The sequence below is a fragment of the Polypterus senegalus genome, chromosome 3 (assembly GCF_016835505.1).
Source record: "Polypterus senegalus isolate Bchr_013 chromosome 3, ASM1683550v1, whole genome shotgun sequence".
Taxonomy (NCBI): domain Eukaryota; kingdom Metazoa; phylum Chordata; class Cladistia; order Polypteriformes; family Polypteridae; genus Polypterus; species Polypterus senegalus.
This window is the reverse complement of record NC_053156.1, coordinates 15113557-15132266: the sequence shown is the minus strand read 5'-3', so window position 1 is coordinate 15132266 and position 18710 is coordinate 15113557. Positions and strand designations below refer to the sequence as shown.

The following is an 18710-nucleotide window of genomic DNA, read 5'->3' as shown; positions in this document are numbered from 1 at the left end:
TTATCTCCAACACTTCCAAAGTATGGTGTTGCTGATCAAGTTTGTTTTTCTATTTCCAGCATAAAAAATACAAAGAGGTAACTGGGGCTGGGAGTAAAATTTAAGTAAGCTGAACGATCTCCAGGTGGACGTTACCAGTAAAGGATCACATACTGTAAAGAGCAATAATGTCACAATTTTTTGGACCTTTGGAAGATCAGTTCCAACTACATTTGAATGTTCATTTAGTAAAGGCAATAGAAGGTTGATCTATTCAGTTTCTACTCACTTTGAGGTGCATCACAATACAGCGGACATAGTGAGTGGCATGCCATTTGTATGGGTCAAGTAAGCCCATCATCGGTTGGGCTGAGATGTGGAACCTAAGGAAATTACGACTTAAAATATAAAGATAACAAGAATTGAAACAAAAGTAACAAAATTATATTTGTCTGTTTGAGTAAATTGCAGTAATAGAGGATCATTTATTTACCATCCTGAAAATGTACCTGTATCCCAAACACCTCTTATACTGAGGTCTGTTTTGACCTCATTGCAGATCTTCACCTTTTCACTTCCATCACCACAATTTTAAGTTCATAACTAAGTCTTTGACCTTCGCTTCAGTTTCACTGGTGTCTTTTTGAAGAATTCTTTCTTTGTGTTATTTTTTTCGTTTTAAAGTTTGTACTTTTTTTTAAGTTAACTAGAAACTTTTGGTTTGTTTATTCTTTGCCATTGTTGTTAACAGCCATATCTGTCTAATGTTACGAGCTGGTAGAGAAAAAGGAAGCCAAACTAAATTAATGAAGGGTGACTAGGAGAAGAAATATAAAAAAAATATCAGAATATACTTAAGTACTGAGAATGATTCTTTGTTGTCAAACCTAAATGCTAAATAAGAAATCAAAGTTGAATCTGGGGAAAAATGCTAAGTAACAACATGGAAAGCAATATGCAGAAAACTTTTGAGTCCCCTGCAAACTTGGATGTCCAAGAGAAATTGTGGTGTAACTTCAGCTCTGTGCACCTCAAAGGTTTTTGTGTAGAAATGCTATAACAATTAATGTTCAAAAGGCTGACACCCAGAGGAGTAAAGATGATGTCAGAAAATATAAAAGAATCCCTGATCAAAAAAAAAAAAATTCCAGTAGTACTTTTAGGTATATAATGTAATAAGTAGGGCTCCAGTAGATGTGTAATTAAATTAAAATGATCACAAATCATAACATCTAACCATTTTATTTTTCTAGTATTTTCTTCCTTGTTTGCCCTCTCTAGCCTTTAGATGCCCTTTTGCTTATTGTATGAAATGATTATAAATCAAGGTGAAAGATGTAGGGTGAAATTTATTCCTGGTTAGTTTAGAATACAGGTAACAAATGAGTAGATGTAAATGATTACAAGTACCTCTGGGGGCTATATGCACGTGACTTCTTACTAGGGTTCTCCCCCATTAGCCTACCTGCTTTCACTTGGTGTGATGTGGAACTGACTTGTTCTTGAGAGAAACTGTTGTCAAGGTTTTGGACACACAGAAGCATTAGTGGAACAAATTCTTTACTCTATCAGCCCTTGCACACTGGCCTAGTAAGGGCTTCCTTGTCCCTTAAAGTGCCGGATATATAATCCCCATTTTCAGGCATTAAATGTAGAGGCTTGTTTCCACTGATAAAACTGTTTTGTGGCAAGTCTATATCTAAAGACTTTGCAGCTTTATTTGAATCAGTAGTGCTTTGACAGTTAAAAATAATTTTCATTCTGGGAAGGGGCAACATGTCAAGGGTTGACTTAAGAAGCTGTGCTCCACGCTTTATCATATTTATCGGCCTATAAAAAAAAAAACACTTACTGAACTGGATGTCAGGAATTGTTGTCAAGGCTTTTTTTTCCCTCTTCCAGGACTCCTTTGCACTATGCGGCTGCTAATGGCAACTATAGGTGTACAGTGACCTTGGTGAGTGAGGGCGCTGGGGTTAATGAGACTGACAGCAAAGGCTGTACCCCTCTGCACTATGCTGCTGCCTCTGACACATACCGGAGGTAAGTTCTCTTTAGCCTTGCCGCATGGAATTTCAATCCTTTTTCAAATTATATCCCCAATGAGGTCATGGTGACTGCAAGCAGAGTAGTTTAAAACGGGCTTGCCTTTCTAGCGTTGAACATTCCAGCACTTTCCGGGTCACTCTTTTGAATCTGAATGAGAAGTAAGATTGAAGAGACTATGAAGAGAGAATAGACTATGATAACTTGTTCTGTCAATGAAGACCGTGTATACAGTTACCAAAGATTTCCCTTAACAGATTTGTTAAAATTAAAAATTACACAAAAGGTGAAATTCTAAATAAAACACTGGGTCAAACAAAGAGTTACCAAACTCCTGTACAAACACTAATATAATGTTTGTTTTTTCATAGTGACCCCATGGTCACTCCCTGTCTAGAACAGCAGGTAAGCATGTGTCCTGCCATTTATACAGATATTAAGAATAATTCTTTTTAGTTATTGACAATTCATTTCTCTAATCTATGCCATCCTTTTCATATTTGTCTATAATCTTTCTGTATGCGGTGATTTTCCTCTCAGGTACCTGTTCCAGCTTGCATTCCCTGTATTTTATACTAAGCTGTTTTTCACATTTTCTGGTACTATGTCAGAGTCTTGGAGAAGAGAATAATAGAATAAAGCCAATGTTAATTGGATGGGTGGTATCAGCCTGGTAAAAGTACTAGCAACTAGTATTAGTGCACCTTTTACTATGAAGTCATCACAGGAAGCTAACGTTTATTACTTTTATCAGTGATTTCCTGCTTTGACATATTTAGACCTAAGATCCCTCGGAATAGAAGTGACAGAACACCTAGAGAATTGAAAATTATGCCTATTGTGTTTACTTTAAATACACTAAAATTCAAATCGTATTATGTGATATCATCTTCTGTTGAGTTCTGCTCTGTACCTGTAATATTTTATATTGTACTATTATATTTTATTGAGGATTACTTGTATTCTTTTCTGTGTATTGTACTGTATTTACCCCTTTTTTTTTTTGACACCCACTGCACACCCAACCTACATGGAAAGCGGTCTCTCTTTGAACTGCCTTTCCCAAGGTTTCTTCCATTATTTTTCCCCCCCATGAAGGTTTTTTTGGAGTTTTTCCTTCTCGCCTTAGAGAGTCAAGATTAGGGGGGTGCTGTCAAAATGCAGGGCCTGTTAAAGCTTACCATTGCGACACTTCTTGTGTGATTTTGGGCTATATAAAATAAATTGTATTGTACTAAAAGCTTCTGAAACACTGCAAACACAACTACAGTGAATTATGCTTTATATTGTGTTAGACTGCTTTCCCAATTTCCAGTCACCCCACAATATTCCACATAGGACCCCCTTCAATTAAGTACATGTAAGAATGATGCATGTCTCTCATAGGTCATTAAATAGCACTGGTGAGTTCCTAACAAACATTCAGGTGTTCTCACAGCACGAAGTTCAACATTTAATTTTGTTTTTTGTCACTTACCAACTTAATAATCTACCACACTTGTTCTTTGTATTGAGGTGCAAACTGTCAACCTTGGTAAACCTGTGGGCAAGAAAGCAACAATATTCCCACATGTGGTATTTCAAATTACATTTTAAAATGTAAAAGCAATATAGCCTTTATAAAAGTGTAATAATGGCAATAAAATAAAAGTATTATAGAAAATGGATAGCAAAAATCTTACTGAAAATCCATACAGTCAAGGGTGGATGTTGCCCTCTGTGGCTTTTTGGTTTAGCAATCAGTATTATACATAAGTTAAATTATCTAATGTCCGGATAAGATGGTCTTGTGTCTTTGTCTCAGATAACGCTTCTTATGACATTGTGCTTTAGTTGCTCCTCTGGTCCCTTGGATGAGTCATATATTTGTTAAATTTTCACATAGGGCATCAGGAGATATACAGTAGCATTGCATACCTTTGATTGGATGGCTGTTATTACGATGAATGACTCTGCTCAAAGTTTGAACTTTTTACACACTTGTATACTGCTTTCTTTTCTCATGCTATAAACTAATTGAAACAGCTTCTGGTCCTGTGGTGTCTTTAGTTATTTTCCTATACCTCAACCAAGAAGTTATAAGCCAATTTATAAAGATCCACTAAATTTTTAAAATAACGGTGCAATGCAGAAAGAATGTACAAGAAAGGCTGCTTGCAATGTGAATTAATCCTGTATTGGAAATCCTGTAAATTCCTCTAAATTCATCATTAAAAATTAAAAACTTAAAGCTTAATATAAGTAGTATGCAGTTTAAAAAATTGAGGTTTTTAATTCCAGGACACTGTTATAAGTTGTTAACTTTTTGTCATTTTCCTATGAAGTCATCTTTTTTTGTGTATGTTTTGCTCCATTATTTGTATTTTAATAATGACAATTATCATTGAATTATGTAGGCACCGGAACTGTTTTAAGGAAGGCATGTTTTCCTTACACTTAAAACATTTTCCACTTTGAAATGGTAATTAAGGATTGTGTTTCACCTTAGTCGTGGTCTTCTGTTTGGAAGCAGTTGTATACTATAGGGGAGCTTTTTTGTTTTTAAAGGAATACTATTTATTTTACTTAACCCATGTATTTTGTTGTCATGGCTTAGACAAATTTAAAATTTTGCATTTTCTTGCATAATTTAGATATAAAATTTTGATAGAATAGGTGTCTAATGTGACCAACACTTAACCAACACTGGACAACTACTTATAAAATCAGCAAAATTTCATCTTAATTGTCGCTTAGTTCACATGTCAGGTATCTAGTCAGATGATCACAACAGCACAAAGACATTTTTACAAAAATATTGTAGAACAGGGCAATAAACAAATCAGAAACATTATTCATTTCATTCTGCATGAAAACGTGAGATTAAAAATTATATGCCATCAATATGAACTACATGGGGTAAGCAGCATATAAAAAAAATATTCAAATAATTTTTCAGTAGAGAGGGGGGGTTTGTGACACCTCAACACCACACTGGAACAATATGAGGTTTTGTACGGTGGCTGAAATGCCAATCCTGCCACCAACCCTCCACGTTTTCCCTGTAAATTGGAGGACCTGCTTGCAGGGTTGGATGGAGATTAACAACATTCCCAGGAGAAAGCAGCTTCAGGTTAAGGGTCTTGCTCAAGAGCCTAACAGACTAGAGTCACTTCTGGCATTTACGAGATTCAAACCTGCAACCTTCATATTGCGGTGCAGATCCCTAGCCTCAGAGCCACCACTCCACCCTTTCAGTAGAGGATTCCTTTAAACTATATGTACGGTTTCACTAAAGGTTTCTGAGACAAATGTATCCCTTTGGAAAGTGAGATTGTAGTGATGCTCAACTTTTTTTAATTTCTTGGTCATGTATTTAAGTTTTGTGTTTCTCAAAACTTCTCTTGTGTAACAGATTCATTACTAACTACAGTATATCAGAATCCTTATGTGAAAGTTGAATAGTGCCTACTACCTATCTTTTCTGTTGGATTTAACCTTTTTTCTTTCTATTTTAGGGCTGATAAACCACAATCTGCAAGCCAGGAGAGCGATGATGAAATGATGAAGGAATCAAGACGGAAAGAAACATTTTTGTAAGTGTAATTTCTAATCAGTGAGATCATGAATAAATGACACAGTATTATTTTGTGTGTGTGTGTATGTGAGAGAGACCAAGGTTTCCACACTTGCCTTTGTGTGTGGCTGAATTCATTTGGCTGCAGTTTGAGGTAGAGCTTATGAAAATGGCAGTGCAATGGCTACTCTGCCCTTTCTAGACTTTTATTTGCTTCTGACCGTCTTTTTTGTATTCAGCTGCCTGGAGTATCTTCTGGACAATGGTGCAGATCCCTCCATTCGAGACAGGCAGGGCTACAGTGCTTTGCACTATGCAGCCGCTTATGGCAACAAGCAAAACCTTGAACTGGTAAGTAGATATGTGCGTTTTGAAATAACTAATACCTGAAGCTACACTTAAGCATGCGGGACATTCCACAACTTTATGTAAGAAATGCCCCTTCGGTGTTAACTTTAGGCTAAGTGCTACCTTCCTTTGTTAAGCAGACCCTGAATAGAGCTGCAAATTAGCTGGACACATTGCATATCTGTTTGTCAGTTATTTGTACGCAAATATGAGCATTACAATAACTAACTGATGCTGAGCTTCCTCTATTTGGCTTCTCTTCTTGGTAACCTTCTATGGTACTTGGTGCCTCTGCTATACTCCAGGCTTTACTGCCCTTAGGAATAACACCAGAAATACTTAGGAGCATTAAAATCCAAGGATGAAAGTAGTCTTATTAATATAAATAGCTGTGTTGCCTAGCTTCGCCTTGGAAATTTCCTAAGACAGTGTTTTGTTTATTGTGCCAAGGGTTAATTGGATGTATCAGAAGTACTATGTAAGTAGCTGAGCACTTTTCTGTATACTATACAGTGCATCCGGAAAGTATTCACAGCACATCACTTTTTCCACATTTTATGTCACAGCCTTATTCTAAAATGGATTAAATTCATTTTTTACCTCAGAATTCTACACAAAACACCCCATAATGACGTGAAAAAAGTTTACTTGAGGTTTTTGCAAATTTATTAAAAATAAAAAAACTGAGAAATCACATGTACATAAGTATTCACAGCCTTTTCTCAATACTTTGCCGATGCACCTTTGGCAGCAATTCCAGCCTCAAGTCTTTTTGAATATGATGCCACAAGCTTGGCACACCTATCCTTGGCCAGTTTCACCCATTCCTCTTTGCTGCACCTCTCAAGCTCCATCAGGTTGGATGGGAAGCGTCCGGTGCACAGCCATTTTAAGATCTCTCCAGAGATGTTCAATCGCATTCAAGTCTGGGCTCTGGCTGGGCCACTCAAGGACATTCACGGAGTTGTCCTGAAGCCACTCCTTTGATATCTTGGCTGTGTACTTAGGGTCGTTGTCCAGCTGAAAGATGAACCGTCGCCCCAGTCTAAGGTCAAGAGCGCTCTGGAGCAGGTTTTCATCCAGGATGTCTCTGTACATTGCTGCAGTCATCTTTCCCTTTATCCTGACTAGTCTCCCAGTTCCTGCTGCTGAAAAATATCCCCACAGCATGATGCTGCCACCACTATGCTTCACTGTAGGGATGGTATTGGCCTGGTGATGAGCGGTGCCTGGTTTCCTCCAAACATGACGCCTGGCATTCACACCAAAGAGTTCGATCTTTGTCTCATCAGACCAGAGAATTTTGTTTATCATGGGCTGAGAGTCCTTCAGGTGCCTTTTGGCAAACTCCAGGCGGGCTGCCATGTGCCTTTTACTAAGGAGTGGCTTCCGTCTGGCCACTCTACCATACAGGCCTGATTGGTGGATTGCTGCAGAGATGGTTGTCCTTCTGGAAGGTTCTCCTCTATCCACAGAGGACCTCTAGAGCTCTGACAGAGTGAGCATCAGGTTCTTGGTCACCTCCCTGACTAAGGCCCTTCTCCCCTGATCGCTCAGTTTAGATGGCTGGCCAGCTCTAGGAAGAGTCCTGGTGGTTTCAAACTTCTTCCACTTACGGATGATGGAGGCCACTGTGCTCATTGGGACCTTCAAAGCAGCGGAAATTTTTCTGTAACCTTCCCCAGATTTGTGCCTCAAGACAATCCTGTCTCGGAGGTCTACAGACAATTCCTTTGACTTCATGCTTGGTTTGTGCTCTGACATGAACTGTCAACTGTGGGACCTTCTATAGACAGGTGTGTGCCTTTCTACATCATGTCACGTCAACTGAATTTACCACAGGTGGACTCCAATTAAGCTGCAGAAACATCTCAAGGATGATCAGGATGCACCCAAGCTCAATTTGGAGCTTCATGGCAAAGGCTGTGAATACTTATGTACATGTGATTTCTCAGTTTTTTTATTTTTAATAAATTTGCGAAAACCTCAAGTAAACTTTTTTCACGTTGTCATTATGGGGTGTTGTGTGTACAATTCTGAGGAAAAAAATGAATTTAATCCATTTTGGAATAAGGCTGTAACATAACAAAATGTGGAAAAAGTGATGTGCTGTGAATACTTTCTGGATGCACTGTATATAGGTGCCAGCCCATCGCAGGGTAAACACACACACATGCCATGAGCAATTTAGAATCTCCAGCCTACCTAATCTGCATTTCTTTGTACTGTTGGAGGAATCCAGACCACACAGACATGGAGAGAACATTCAGGCTTTCAGGCAGAAAAGACCCGGGGTGAGAACCCTGGTCTCCTTACTGCGAGGCAGCCGTCCTATCTCTGCACTGCCCATTCTTGGGCATACTACATACAATTACACCCAAGTAAAACATTCCTTCCATAGCTCAATTCTTGCTTTTCTTATTGACTTGGCTTTTTTTGATGGTCATTGCAAAACAGAATTTTAGAGAAAACTTTTTTTATTTAAACAGGTAATTTTTTGGATGTAAATATTATTTAATCCTATAGCACGTCTTGTAAAAGCAGAAGATTTAATCAGATGTTTTGAACTGTAACCTTATACTGTTAAAAAGTTTTGGAGGGTTTAGATCAAAACCAATACGCACTGAATTATGGTTTCCTTTAACTTATTAATGAGTACCTAGCTCTGCACCAGCAGCATGCAGGGGTATGCGTTTTTATCATTTTTTTGCCACAATGACTCCTGATGATACCTGACCTAAGGCAACCTACTCTAGCCTAACCTAACGTTAGCATAATGCATACATCACCTTAATTTTATATTAATTTATAATTATTGAAATACAAGCATACATTTAAAATAATATTAATACTGTAATAATGATGGTTTTGACTCTATTTGATTTCATTTATTGTATCTCTATTGAAGCACTGTCATTAAAGCATTTGTTAAAGTCTTGATGCCTTCATATTTGGTCTAACGTACCGATTCTTTCAGATTGAGGTAGCCACATGGCCTAGGGTTGGAGAAATGTTGCATTTGGCATATTTTTGAGTCAGCAGTTACATGGGATAGCCTTGTATTATAACAAAGCAGAAGGGAAACATTCAACAGTAGTATGGTGTTTTGTTTGTTTTTTTTTTTTGAGCTGCATTTGCCAAAGCAAATCAATGCAGTGTGATGTTGCTTGGTTATGTGGAGTTTTTGAAGCATACAATCAAAATGAACTATCAACTTCAAAAAGATTGTGCATATTATTTTGTAGGCACTGGCTTAGAACTTTAATTTCTTGATGTACTGCCCAAGTAAGTTGAGCAGAAGGAGACATGGGTCAGGAGATTAATTTATTACAACAATGAAGTGTCCAAAGAAGAGAATTATTTCTAATGCTCATCTAAGTCAAATCACTAAACTGAAGTCAAAGTCAAAAATAAAGCTTATGCATAAACCATAGTTCTTTAAAAACCACATGCACAGTAAAGGGTAAGAGAAGTATCCGCAATTGTAGGTGAAGAACCAGGTGCAATGCCAACTTAAGTAGTATTGTGCTGATAATGCAACACAATGTGAATTCCATAGGGCATGGCCTAGTAACTGTTGCTCGAAATGGTGTCATTGGAATTCTAAAACATAGCACTAAAATAAAACCACCCTATACACTGTGCAGGCCTTTGCTTTCATAAGACATCTTGCCATGACAAAATTTTCTTGTCTTTAGGGACAACTTGTCCTTCTGTGTGTTGACTAGGTGAAAATGCATCTCTGAATTTGTATTGTTTTCTAGTAGTATAAATGTAATGACAACACAATTATTTCATTTTCAAGTTTTAGCCATCCATTGTGTGCTATCATAGCGTTTGTGGGACTAACAGAGTTCTTCATGAATTGGCCTACTCTCACAATTTACGTTTAACACACACAACCACACATACCCTATCCTCTTAAGCATAGTCTGTCTTTCCTCATTATTCCACAGAGGGACTCATTAGCTTCGGTGTGAACACACAGGTGTCCCCAGGTAGGTCCTATGCCTAAAGGATGATGCACCTTTTTACCTGAGAATAACTCGGACACATGGAGACCAGTGCATTGTGGTTAATGCCATTTTCAAGCCAACAATGTGTTGTTCCCTTTAAGCTGTATTCTGCTTGAGGTGTATCCCTTTCGCCATCTAACTCTGTAAGAAAGAAAGTAGCAATCTCCCCGCACCTTGTGCCTCATATCCACTTTATTTAAATCACTCAAATTATGCACCCAATTTATGGAAATGTAAATTCAAATCAGTATTTATTAACAGAACAACAGGAAATAAACCTAATGAAATAGATTGTAGAAAAAGTGAATAATAGCAAAGCCTTGATTTGTAGCCCTAATAAAAATACTTCCTGTCTTAAATGTAAAAGGGCTTACTGAATAATTCTTTCCTTAACAATCTGGAAACTGAAGATTAGCATCAAGGTAGGATGGAATCTTGGGCAGCTTTTAGATTCAGCAAGCAGGCTTTTGCATTGGGGTCGAAGGAATCTCTCTCTCTCTCTCAGTTGGAATGAATGAATCCTAATGTTACACAAAAATAATTGTCCACTCTGCTGCATTGTTTCAGAAACATTGATCATAAAAGTATGTGTAAATTACTTGATCTTGTCAAAGGTGCTAATCTGTTACGTCTGTAGTTCCCTTGGGAAGAGTCTAGTGTTTGAGTTCTAGAGTGTCTGGTTATTCTATCCCATGATTGTAATGTGAGACTTGACACGCCATAGTTTAGTTGAGTCCTTTAGAAGTCCATTATATTTAGATTGTAATGTTCACTATGATATGAATAATCTTTAAGTCGGCCCTCACTTTAAGGGAAATTGTCATGTTTTCCTGTCATAATGAAGAGCCTTGTTGACTTAGTAAATCTGAGTTAGTTCTGCATCTTTGATTATGTGTGTAATGGAAACTGTAAATATATGGGATTTGTAAACTTACCAGATTTGTTTTCCTCCTTACAGCTTTTGGAAATTTCTTTTAACTGCCTGGAAGATGTGGAGAGTACAATTCCAGTCAGCCCTTTGCACTTAGCTGTAAGCATTTTCATGTTTGTAGGGACCTAATTTTGGGGTTAGTTTGTTCTCCTCTGCTCCTAGTAATGAGGATCTTCCTGTCATGTTTTATATAGGCCTCTAATGGTCACTGTGAAGCCCTGCGTGTGCTCTCTGAAACGCTGGTTAACCTGGATGTGCGGGACGCTTTAGGGCGCAGTGCTCTGTACATCGCGGCAGAGAGGGGCCATGCACAATGTGTGGAAGTACTGGTCAACCACGGAGCAAGTTGTGTTGTTAAGGAAAGGAGACACAAGTGGACCCCTCTGCATGTGGCAGGTATGTGGGCTCTCCCTCTTCTACAATATCCTTTGATTTACTACAGAGAACCATGTGTTTAAATTTCTGTTTTGATTTTGTGGTCTCCATCACAGCAGCCAGCGGCCACTCTGACTGCCTGCATTTTCTGATTGACAGTGGAGAAAAGACGGACATTGCAGATGTCATGGATGCACAAGGACAGTGAGTGATCATTTGATTGATTTACTCCTTAGAGATGCTTACTAATAAGAGCCATTAATATTCTTATTAAATTTAGCTATTTCCTTTACCTAGTGTGACTTGAAAGGTCTGGACACTTTATTGCTATACAGTATACAGGTATTTTTTATATTTGGAATATAGGCAGGTTAATTGAGCATGTGTGCTCCAGATAGGCCAGACACTTTGCTAGAGAATTTTAACTGCTGTAAAAATGTAAAGGACTGGATTAACAATCAGATAAATAGGGCTGTTCTAAATGTTTTTGCAATTTTTCAGGGTTCAGAGCACTTGAGCATAAACTGTTCTCTCTATAATACCACAGCATCAAAGGCTAGGACAGCCAAGAAAGATTTTTACAATTAAATTATTTATGTCATCAATAAGTCATCCTGGTTTTCTGATTTTTCTTCTTTTAACATCGATCTATTGGTTGCTTATCAGAATAGGTCCATCTTCATTTTTAATGTAAAGCCACTTGGTTCATAGTTTTCAGATGCATAGCACTGGAATGTCGCCTCCTTTTAAGCAAAAAACAAGCTATTGTAACTGAAAGGCTTAACCAATATTAAAAGATGTAATATGTGAAAATTAACTACATGAATTGTTAAAATACACAGCGCACACTGAAATAATAAAGAATACTTTTTTAAGCCTTTGGCTAGAATCGGATCAGTAGTTTTGCAGTGATGGTTGTCCTGCTGGAAGTTTCTCCCACCTCCAAATAGTTCTCTGGAGCTCTGCCAGCTTGGCCATAGGGTTCGTAATCACCAAATCTCCTTAGGTGGGGGCCCCTTATGCCCACGATTGTTCAGTTTTGCCAGGCAGCCAACTCTAGGAATCATTGTAGTTACCTCAAACTTCTTCCATTTAAAAATTAGGAAGACGCTGTGCATGTTCCAGAAAAGATTTTCTACCCTTCTCCACATCTGTGCCTCAATTTCTTTGACCTCAAGACTTGGTTTTTGCTCACCTGTTGGGGCCTTTTTTTAGACAGGTTGGGGTAGAGGGTTTATTTGTGGTCATGTTTGTCCACTTGAAGAATCACAGATGAAGCGGTGTAGGGAAATGGGGCGATGAGGGTTGTTGTTTCAGCCATGTAAGTCGAGACTCGTCACAAGACTTTCTGCAAACTGTTTGTGACCCTTTTTCATGCACTTCATTTGTAATTCGTGACTCACGCTGACCCATATATAGATATATGGCAACACAAAATAGTTTAAAAACACTGATATAGAGCACAAGATACAGCCTATGACATAGAGTGGTTGGCTGTTCTCTTTAAGATAATGGAAGAGAAAGAAAATAGAATGCTAATTAAAAAAAAAACTTTGGTAAATATAACTAGATGTTTGTAAAATGTTTTAAAGTAGCCAGGCCTTCTTATTTCAGTACACTCCATTAATTGCCACTAAATTGGTGCTTCACTCTGTTAAAAATATGACCCTTCTTAAACCTCATGAAGAGGGTAATGTTTTGATTACATCTGTCTGGGAAAGTGGATTTCTTGAGGTCTGCTAATATATTTACCTGTATCACCATTTGTGATAGCAGAAGAAATGTATGTGCAAAATTCAAGCGAACAAAGCAAACCAGAAAGAATGGAACTTTGTGTAAATATATGAGAACAATATAAAAGAATGCCAGTCTACTATTTAGTTCCCAGACCTGTATTTGTATTAACAAAGTTTGAATTCAGGCTGTCAGTGAATGTTCTTCAACTAACTCTAACTAACTAACTAACCTACTCAAAGCATCATGATGCACCAACATTGATGGACTGAAAGCCAGAAGTCTACGTGATCATCATCATCAGGTCCTTCCATGAAAACCCTAAATACAAAGAGGACTGTTTGATTTATGTTAGGTAGATTGCCCAGAGGAGACTGGGCGGTCTCTTGGTCTGGAACCCCTATGTGCTATATAAATAAATGTTGATTGATTGATTGATAATTTTGTTATCTATTTAACATGAGCAGTAGGACACTGATGAGAAATAATGTTATCCTATAAATAGCTCAACTTTTCTAGGGTACATGTAAAAAAGTTAAATTCTATACATGTTCAACTTAATAAACTAAACTGGATCTGCACTCATCAACAATGAAAAAGGAGCTGCTGTGTTTTTCTTTGAATGACTTTGGATTCTTTGTGACCACCTCTTTTCTGTTTTAGGAGCCCTCTGATGCTGGCTGTGCTGGGCAATCATGTGGACTGTGTCCATCTCCTCCTGGAAAAGGGTGCTACTGCCGATGCTGGAGATAAGAGAGGGAGGACTGCACTTCATAGAGGGGTGAAGCAAACTTTGACATTTACCAGAGGATTTTTGGGGTTGAAATGTGTTAATGAGTGAGGTGTTGGTACATTTTGGGTAGAAAAACAATAGATGTCAGGTTTAACCACTAAAATCGTATGCACTATGATGAAAAATAAATAAGATATTTTTTGAACTATTTTCCAAAACTGGTTATATATATATATATATATATATTTATATATTTATATAGATATTTATATATATATATTTATATGTATGAAAACTGGGGCAGATAGATTTATAGATACATACAGTGGTGTGAAAAACTATTTACCCCCTTCCTGATTTCTTATTCTTTTCCATGTTGGTCACACAAAATGTTTCTGATCATCAAACACATTTAACCATTAGTCAAATATAACACAAGTAAACACAAAATGCAGTTTTTAAATGAGGGTTTTTATTATTTAGGGAGAAAAAATCCAAACCTACATGGCCCTGTGTGAAAAAGTAATTGCCCCTTGTTAAAAATAACCTAGCTGTGGTGTATCACACCTGAGTTCAATTTCCGTAGCCACCCCAGGCCTGATTACTGCCACACCTGTTTCAATCAAGAAATCACTTAAATAGGAGCTGCCTGACACAGAGAAGTAGACCAAAAGCACCTCAAAAGCTAGACATCATGCCAAGATCCAAAGAAATTCAGGAACAAATGAGAACAGAAGTAATTGAGATCTATCAGTCTGGTAAAGGTTATAAAGCCATTTCTAAAGCTTTGGGACTCCAGCGAACCACAGTGAGAGCCATTATCCACAAATGGCAAAAACATGGAACAGTGGTGAACCTTCCCAGGAGTGGCCGGCCGACCAAAATTACCCCAAGAGCGCAGAGACGACTCATCTGAGAGGTCACAAAAGACCCCAGGACAACGTCTAAAGAACTGCAGGCCTCACTTGCTTCAATTAAGGTCAGTGTTCACGACTCCACCATAAGAAAGAGACTGGGCAAAAACGGCCTGCATGGCAGATTTCCAAGACGCAAACCACTGTTAAGCAAAAGAACATTAGGGCTCGTCTCAATTTTGCTAAGAAACATCTCAATGATTGCCAAGACTTTTGGGAAAATACCTTGTGGACTGATGAGACAAAAGTTGAACTTTTTGCAAGGCAAATGTCCCGTTACATCTGGCGTAAAAGGAACACAGCATTTCAGAAAAAGAACATCATACCAACAGTAAAATATGGTGGTGGTAGTGTGATGGTCTGGGGTGGTTTTGCTGCTTCAGGACCTGGAAGGCTTGTTGTGATAGATGGAACCATGAATTCTACTGTCTACCAAAAAATCTTGAAGGAGAATGTCCGGCCATCTGTTCGTCAACTCAAGCTGAAGCGATCTTGGGTGCTGCAACAGGACAATGACCCAAAACACACCAGCAAATCCACCTCTGAATGGCTGAAGAAAAACAAAATGAAGACTCTGGAGTGGCCTAGTCAAAGTCCTGAACTGAATCCAATTGAGATGCTATGGCATGACCTTAAAAAGGCGGTTCATGCTAGAAAACCCTCAAATAAAGCTGAATTACAACAATTCTGCAAAGATGAGTGGGCCAAAATTCCTCCAGAGCGCTGTAAAAGACTCATTGCAAGTTATCTCAAACGCTTGATTGCAGTTATTGCTGCTAAGGGTGGCCCAACCAGTTATTAGGTTCAGGGGGCAATTACTTTTTCACACAGGGCCATGTAGGTTTGGATTTTTTCTCCCTAAATAATAAAAACCATCATTTAAAAACTGCATTTTGTGTTTACTTGTGTTATATTTGACTAATGGTTAAATGTGTTTGATGATCAGAAACATTTTGTGTGACAAACATGCAAAAGAATAAGAAATCAGGAAGGGGGCAAATAGTTTTTCACACCACTGTAGATGCTACTTTTCACTTTTTAAATCATCACATCAAACATGCATAACGTATGTTTACCAGAGTCTTCTCAACCCTGCAAAGTATTATGCATCTGGTGATTTAATTTGTTTTTTTTTTTTGTTTTTTTTTATAAAAGATAAGGGGGCATCTTTTTGGAGGTGTTTCGATTGTTATTGAGGGAGTAATGCTAATAAGGACGATTTGGTCAAATATGCATATCTTACCTTTTAAATGGGAATTACAGGCAGCATACACCCTTCTTAGAAGGGGCATTCACAGCTATATGTTTGTAGAGGTGCATTTTCCATTTTTGTGCACATAAGTTTAAGCTTTTTCATGTATTCTTTTGTTTTGCATTTAAATAAAGTTCTCTATTGGGGAAAAATATCACCATTGACATTGTCAACACCTAGTCATTGGATCATGATTGTGGATTATGATAAGGACCGCAAGCATCCACTCATTTTTCTGTTTAGTACTTAGTATGCATACTTGTCTTGTGCTCTTACTTTGTCTCTTGTTATCTGGTGTGAGAGGATTGAGTTTGGGGGTGTGGTTGGCTGACACTGCCCTTTGCTGACCGTTTGTTTGTAAGAACCAAGTAAGGTAATTGAGTGTAATCTACTTTTAACTCTTTTCAACCTTTTTATCCCCCAATAGGCAGCAATGGGTAGTGAGGAGTGTGTGTCGGCACTTTTGGACCATGATGCCTATCCTTTGTGTCGGGACTTTAAGGGCCGCACACCCCTGCACTTTGCAGCTGCCAACAACCATGTAAACATTCTGGGCAACCTGCTGCAAGCTGCTTTCAACACAGACCCTCTGGACTCCACACTGGACTACAGTGGGTACACTCCCTCTCACTGGGCCGCTTATCAAGGTGAGCCAACAAACCACCTGCTGCACAGAACTTCAGTACTGGGCTTTAGAGGTGACTGACATTTTCTTACCTTTTGCTTTATTTAAAGGGCATGAAGACTGTTTGGAGGTTTTACTTGAACACAAACCATTTAGTATCGAGGAAGGAAACTCTTTCACTCCATTGCACTGTGCTCTGTGAGTCTTGTTTTGTTTTTGACTGGTGCTTAGAACATTCGAGAGAAACAAGCTACTGCTATAGACAAGCTAAGTCAGAATAATGACATACAATATCTGCACAGAAAAAATGTTTTGAAGTCCTGCATGTTTGCTTGCACTTTAAACATTTCCCCTCGTCTTTTTCAGAATAAATGGTCATGATGCTGCCGCTGAACTGCTGTTGGAGGCTGTTGGCACACAACTTGTAAACAGCAGAGATGCCAAAGGAAGGTAAGACAATGGCACTACCTAATTTGGCAGATCCTCTTTGAATAGAATACTTTCCTGTGTGTGCGTGTATGTGTATGTTTTAATGTAAGCATTAATATTGTGTGTCTGAATTTTGTAGTGGTTATATAAAAAATCCTTTTTAGATTCTGTTATGTTATATAGATTTTTAATGTAATCCAATAATCCTTCTAAATATTGTATTGATTGATTAAGTGTTCATCCTTTAGTTGCAACACCTAAGTGGGCTTGGGGAGCACTAGCTGTCTTGATAAGTCATTTAGATGTCATGTAATTAGATAAATGCAGCTCATAAAGGTGTTTCCCAGAGTGCTCTAGGTAAATACTTCTGTCTGTGAGAAGACCTGCAGTTTTTAGTGCAGCACTTTGCAAAAATAAGACCATAATGATAAAATGTGGCAGATCTGCTTTGTTTGCTGCAATTTATAAACAACTACAAATTCTTTAGAGCTCAGTCAAAGGGTAATGTGAATTAACGTGAGATTTTATACCACTATCAAGTTTGGTGTAGGTGAGGACATTTTACAAATCTATGTATCTACAAAGAAATGACACTGGTTAGTGAGGATACCAACAGCCCTATGAAAAATATAAGTGGCTGTTCAAATCTGAGGGGGGGAAACAAACTTGCCTAACATCCATAACAGAGCTTTAAAGTAGGCATGTTAGATACCTACAGACTATGTTAAAGATCCATCTATTGGCTAATGTAAGCTGAATTCATTATTTTGTTCGATTTAGTGCAAGTATACAGCCTTGCAGCAGCCTATGAGCAGTTTTCAACTTCAGAACATGCTGTTGGCTTAGAAGGCATTATACAGATAGAAGGCAAAATGGAAACATTAACAGAAACCTACTGCAGTATACATGAGAACTGGTAGCTTAAGGAAAAGCTCAAACTGTTAGTTTGACAACAAACAAGAATCCAGGGTTCAGTAGTGACTTTGTCAGATAATGGAAATCGGCCTATTTGGATAGCAGTAGTCGTCAGCAGTCTTCATTACTTTTGTGGAAGGTAGAACAATTGTGCTATAAATTAAAAGAGGCAGTTGCGGCATTGAGATGTGCAGAGACGTTAAAGTTGGTGCATAAACAAAATAGGTACCGTAGATCCCGGAATATAAGCCGACTCGGTATATTAGCCGACCCCCTTCTCTACCTACTAAATTACATGTATTTGCCGATGACCAGTATTTAAGCCGACCCCCTTCTCCAAGCAAAATTTTCTAAATTTCCTTAAAAGTGTCTCTTCAGGTATATTTATCATGTTTATCAGCGAGAATTTGAGACTGCCGGCATTTTTGATGGAAACCAGGAAGTGATTGCGGAGAAGTTTGGTAAAATGAAACCTTTGTGTTGAAACTATATATGCAAATACGGTACATTGGCGGGTGGATTTCCGGAGACTCGTTATAAATTTGATTAACTTAAATACACAATACAGTGGACCCTTGACTTACGAACTTAATTCGTTCGCGAAGGCTAACCCATAATGCGTTCCGAACCTCTGCAACACTTACTTAACCTTTTCATAATAAAAAAGGGTTGCATAATGTGCATAATTTACCAAAACACCAATAATTTTTCTAATGTGCTAACCAAAAAGTTATAAAAAGTGCCTAGCCTACCAGAAGTAGGCTAGATTAAGCTAGGAGCATGGCGGCGCACATGGTCGCAGCAGCTCAGGGCTCTCCTTTTCAGTGCACTTTTTTGTTGTTTTTGTACTTTTTTTT

The 18710-nt window shown here is 38.1% G+C and overlaps 1 protein-coding gene across 2 annotated transcripts in view; it reads left to right on the top strand.

The window, feature by feature from the left end:
• ankrd52a (ankyrin repeat domain 52a) overlaps positions 1 to 18710 on the top strand; it is a 93345-nt gene that overhangs the window by 51888 nt on the left and 22747 nt on the right. For both annotated transcript variants that reach the window (XM_039746672.1, XM_039746673.1), the window contains exons 14-23: positions 1882 to 2022; positions 5523 to 5600; positions 5821 to 5932; positions 10904 to 10975; positions 11071 to 11272; positions 11368 to 11455; positions 13649 to 13766; positions 16312 to 16531; positions 16620 to 16707; positions 16876 to 16959. In XM_039746672.1, coding sequence (XP_039602606.1) covers positions 1882 to 2022; positions 5523 to 5600; positions 5821 to 5932; positions 10904 to 10975; positions 11071 to 11272; positions 11368 to 11455; positions 13649 to 13766; positions 16312 to 16531; positions 16620 to 16707; positions 16876 to 16959 — 1203 coding nt within the window. The remainder of the gene's footprint in view (positions 1 to 1881; positions 2023 to 5522; positions 5601 to 5820; positions 5933 to 10903; positions 10976 to 11070; positions 11273 to 11367; positions 11456 to 13648; positions 13767 to 16311; positions 16532 to 16619; positions 16708 to 16875; positions 16960 to 18710) is intronic.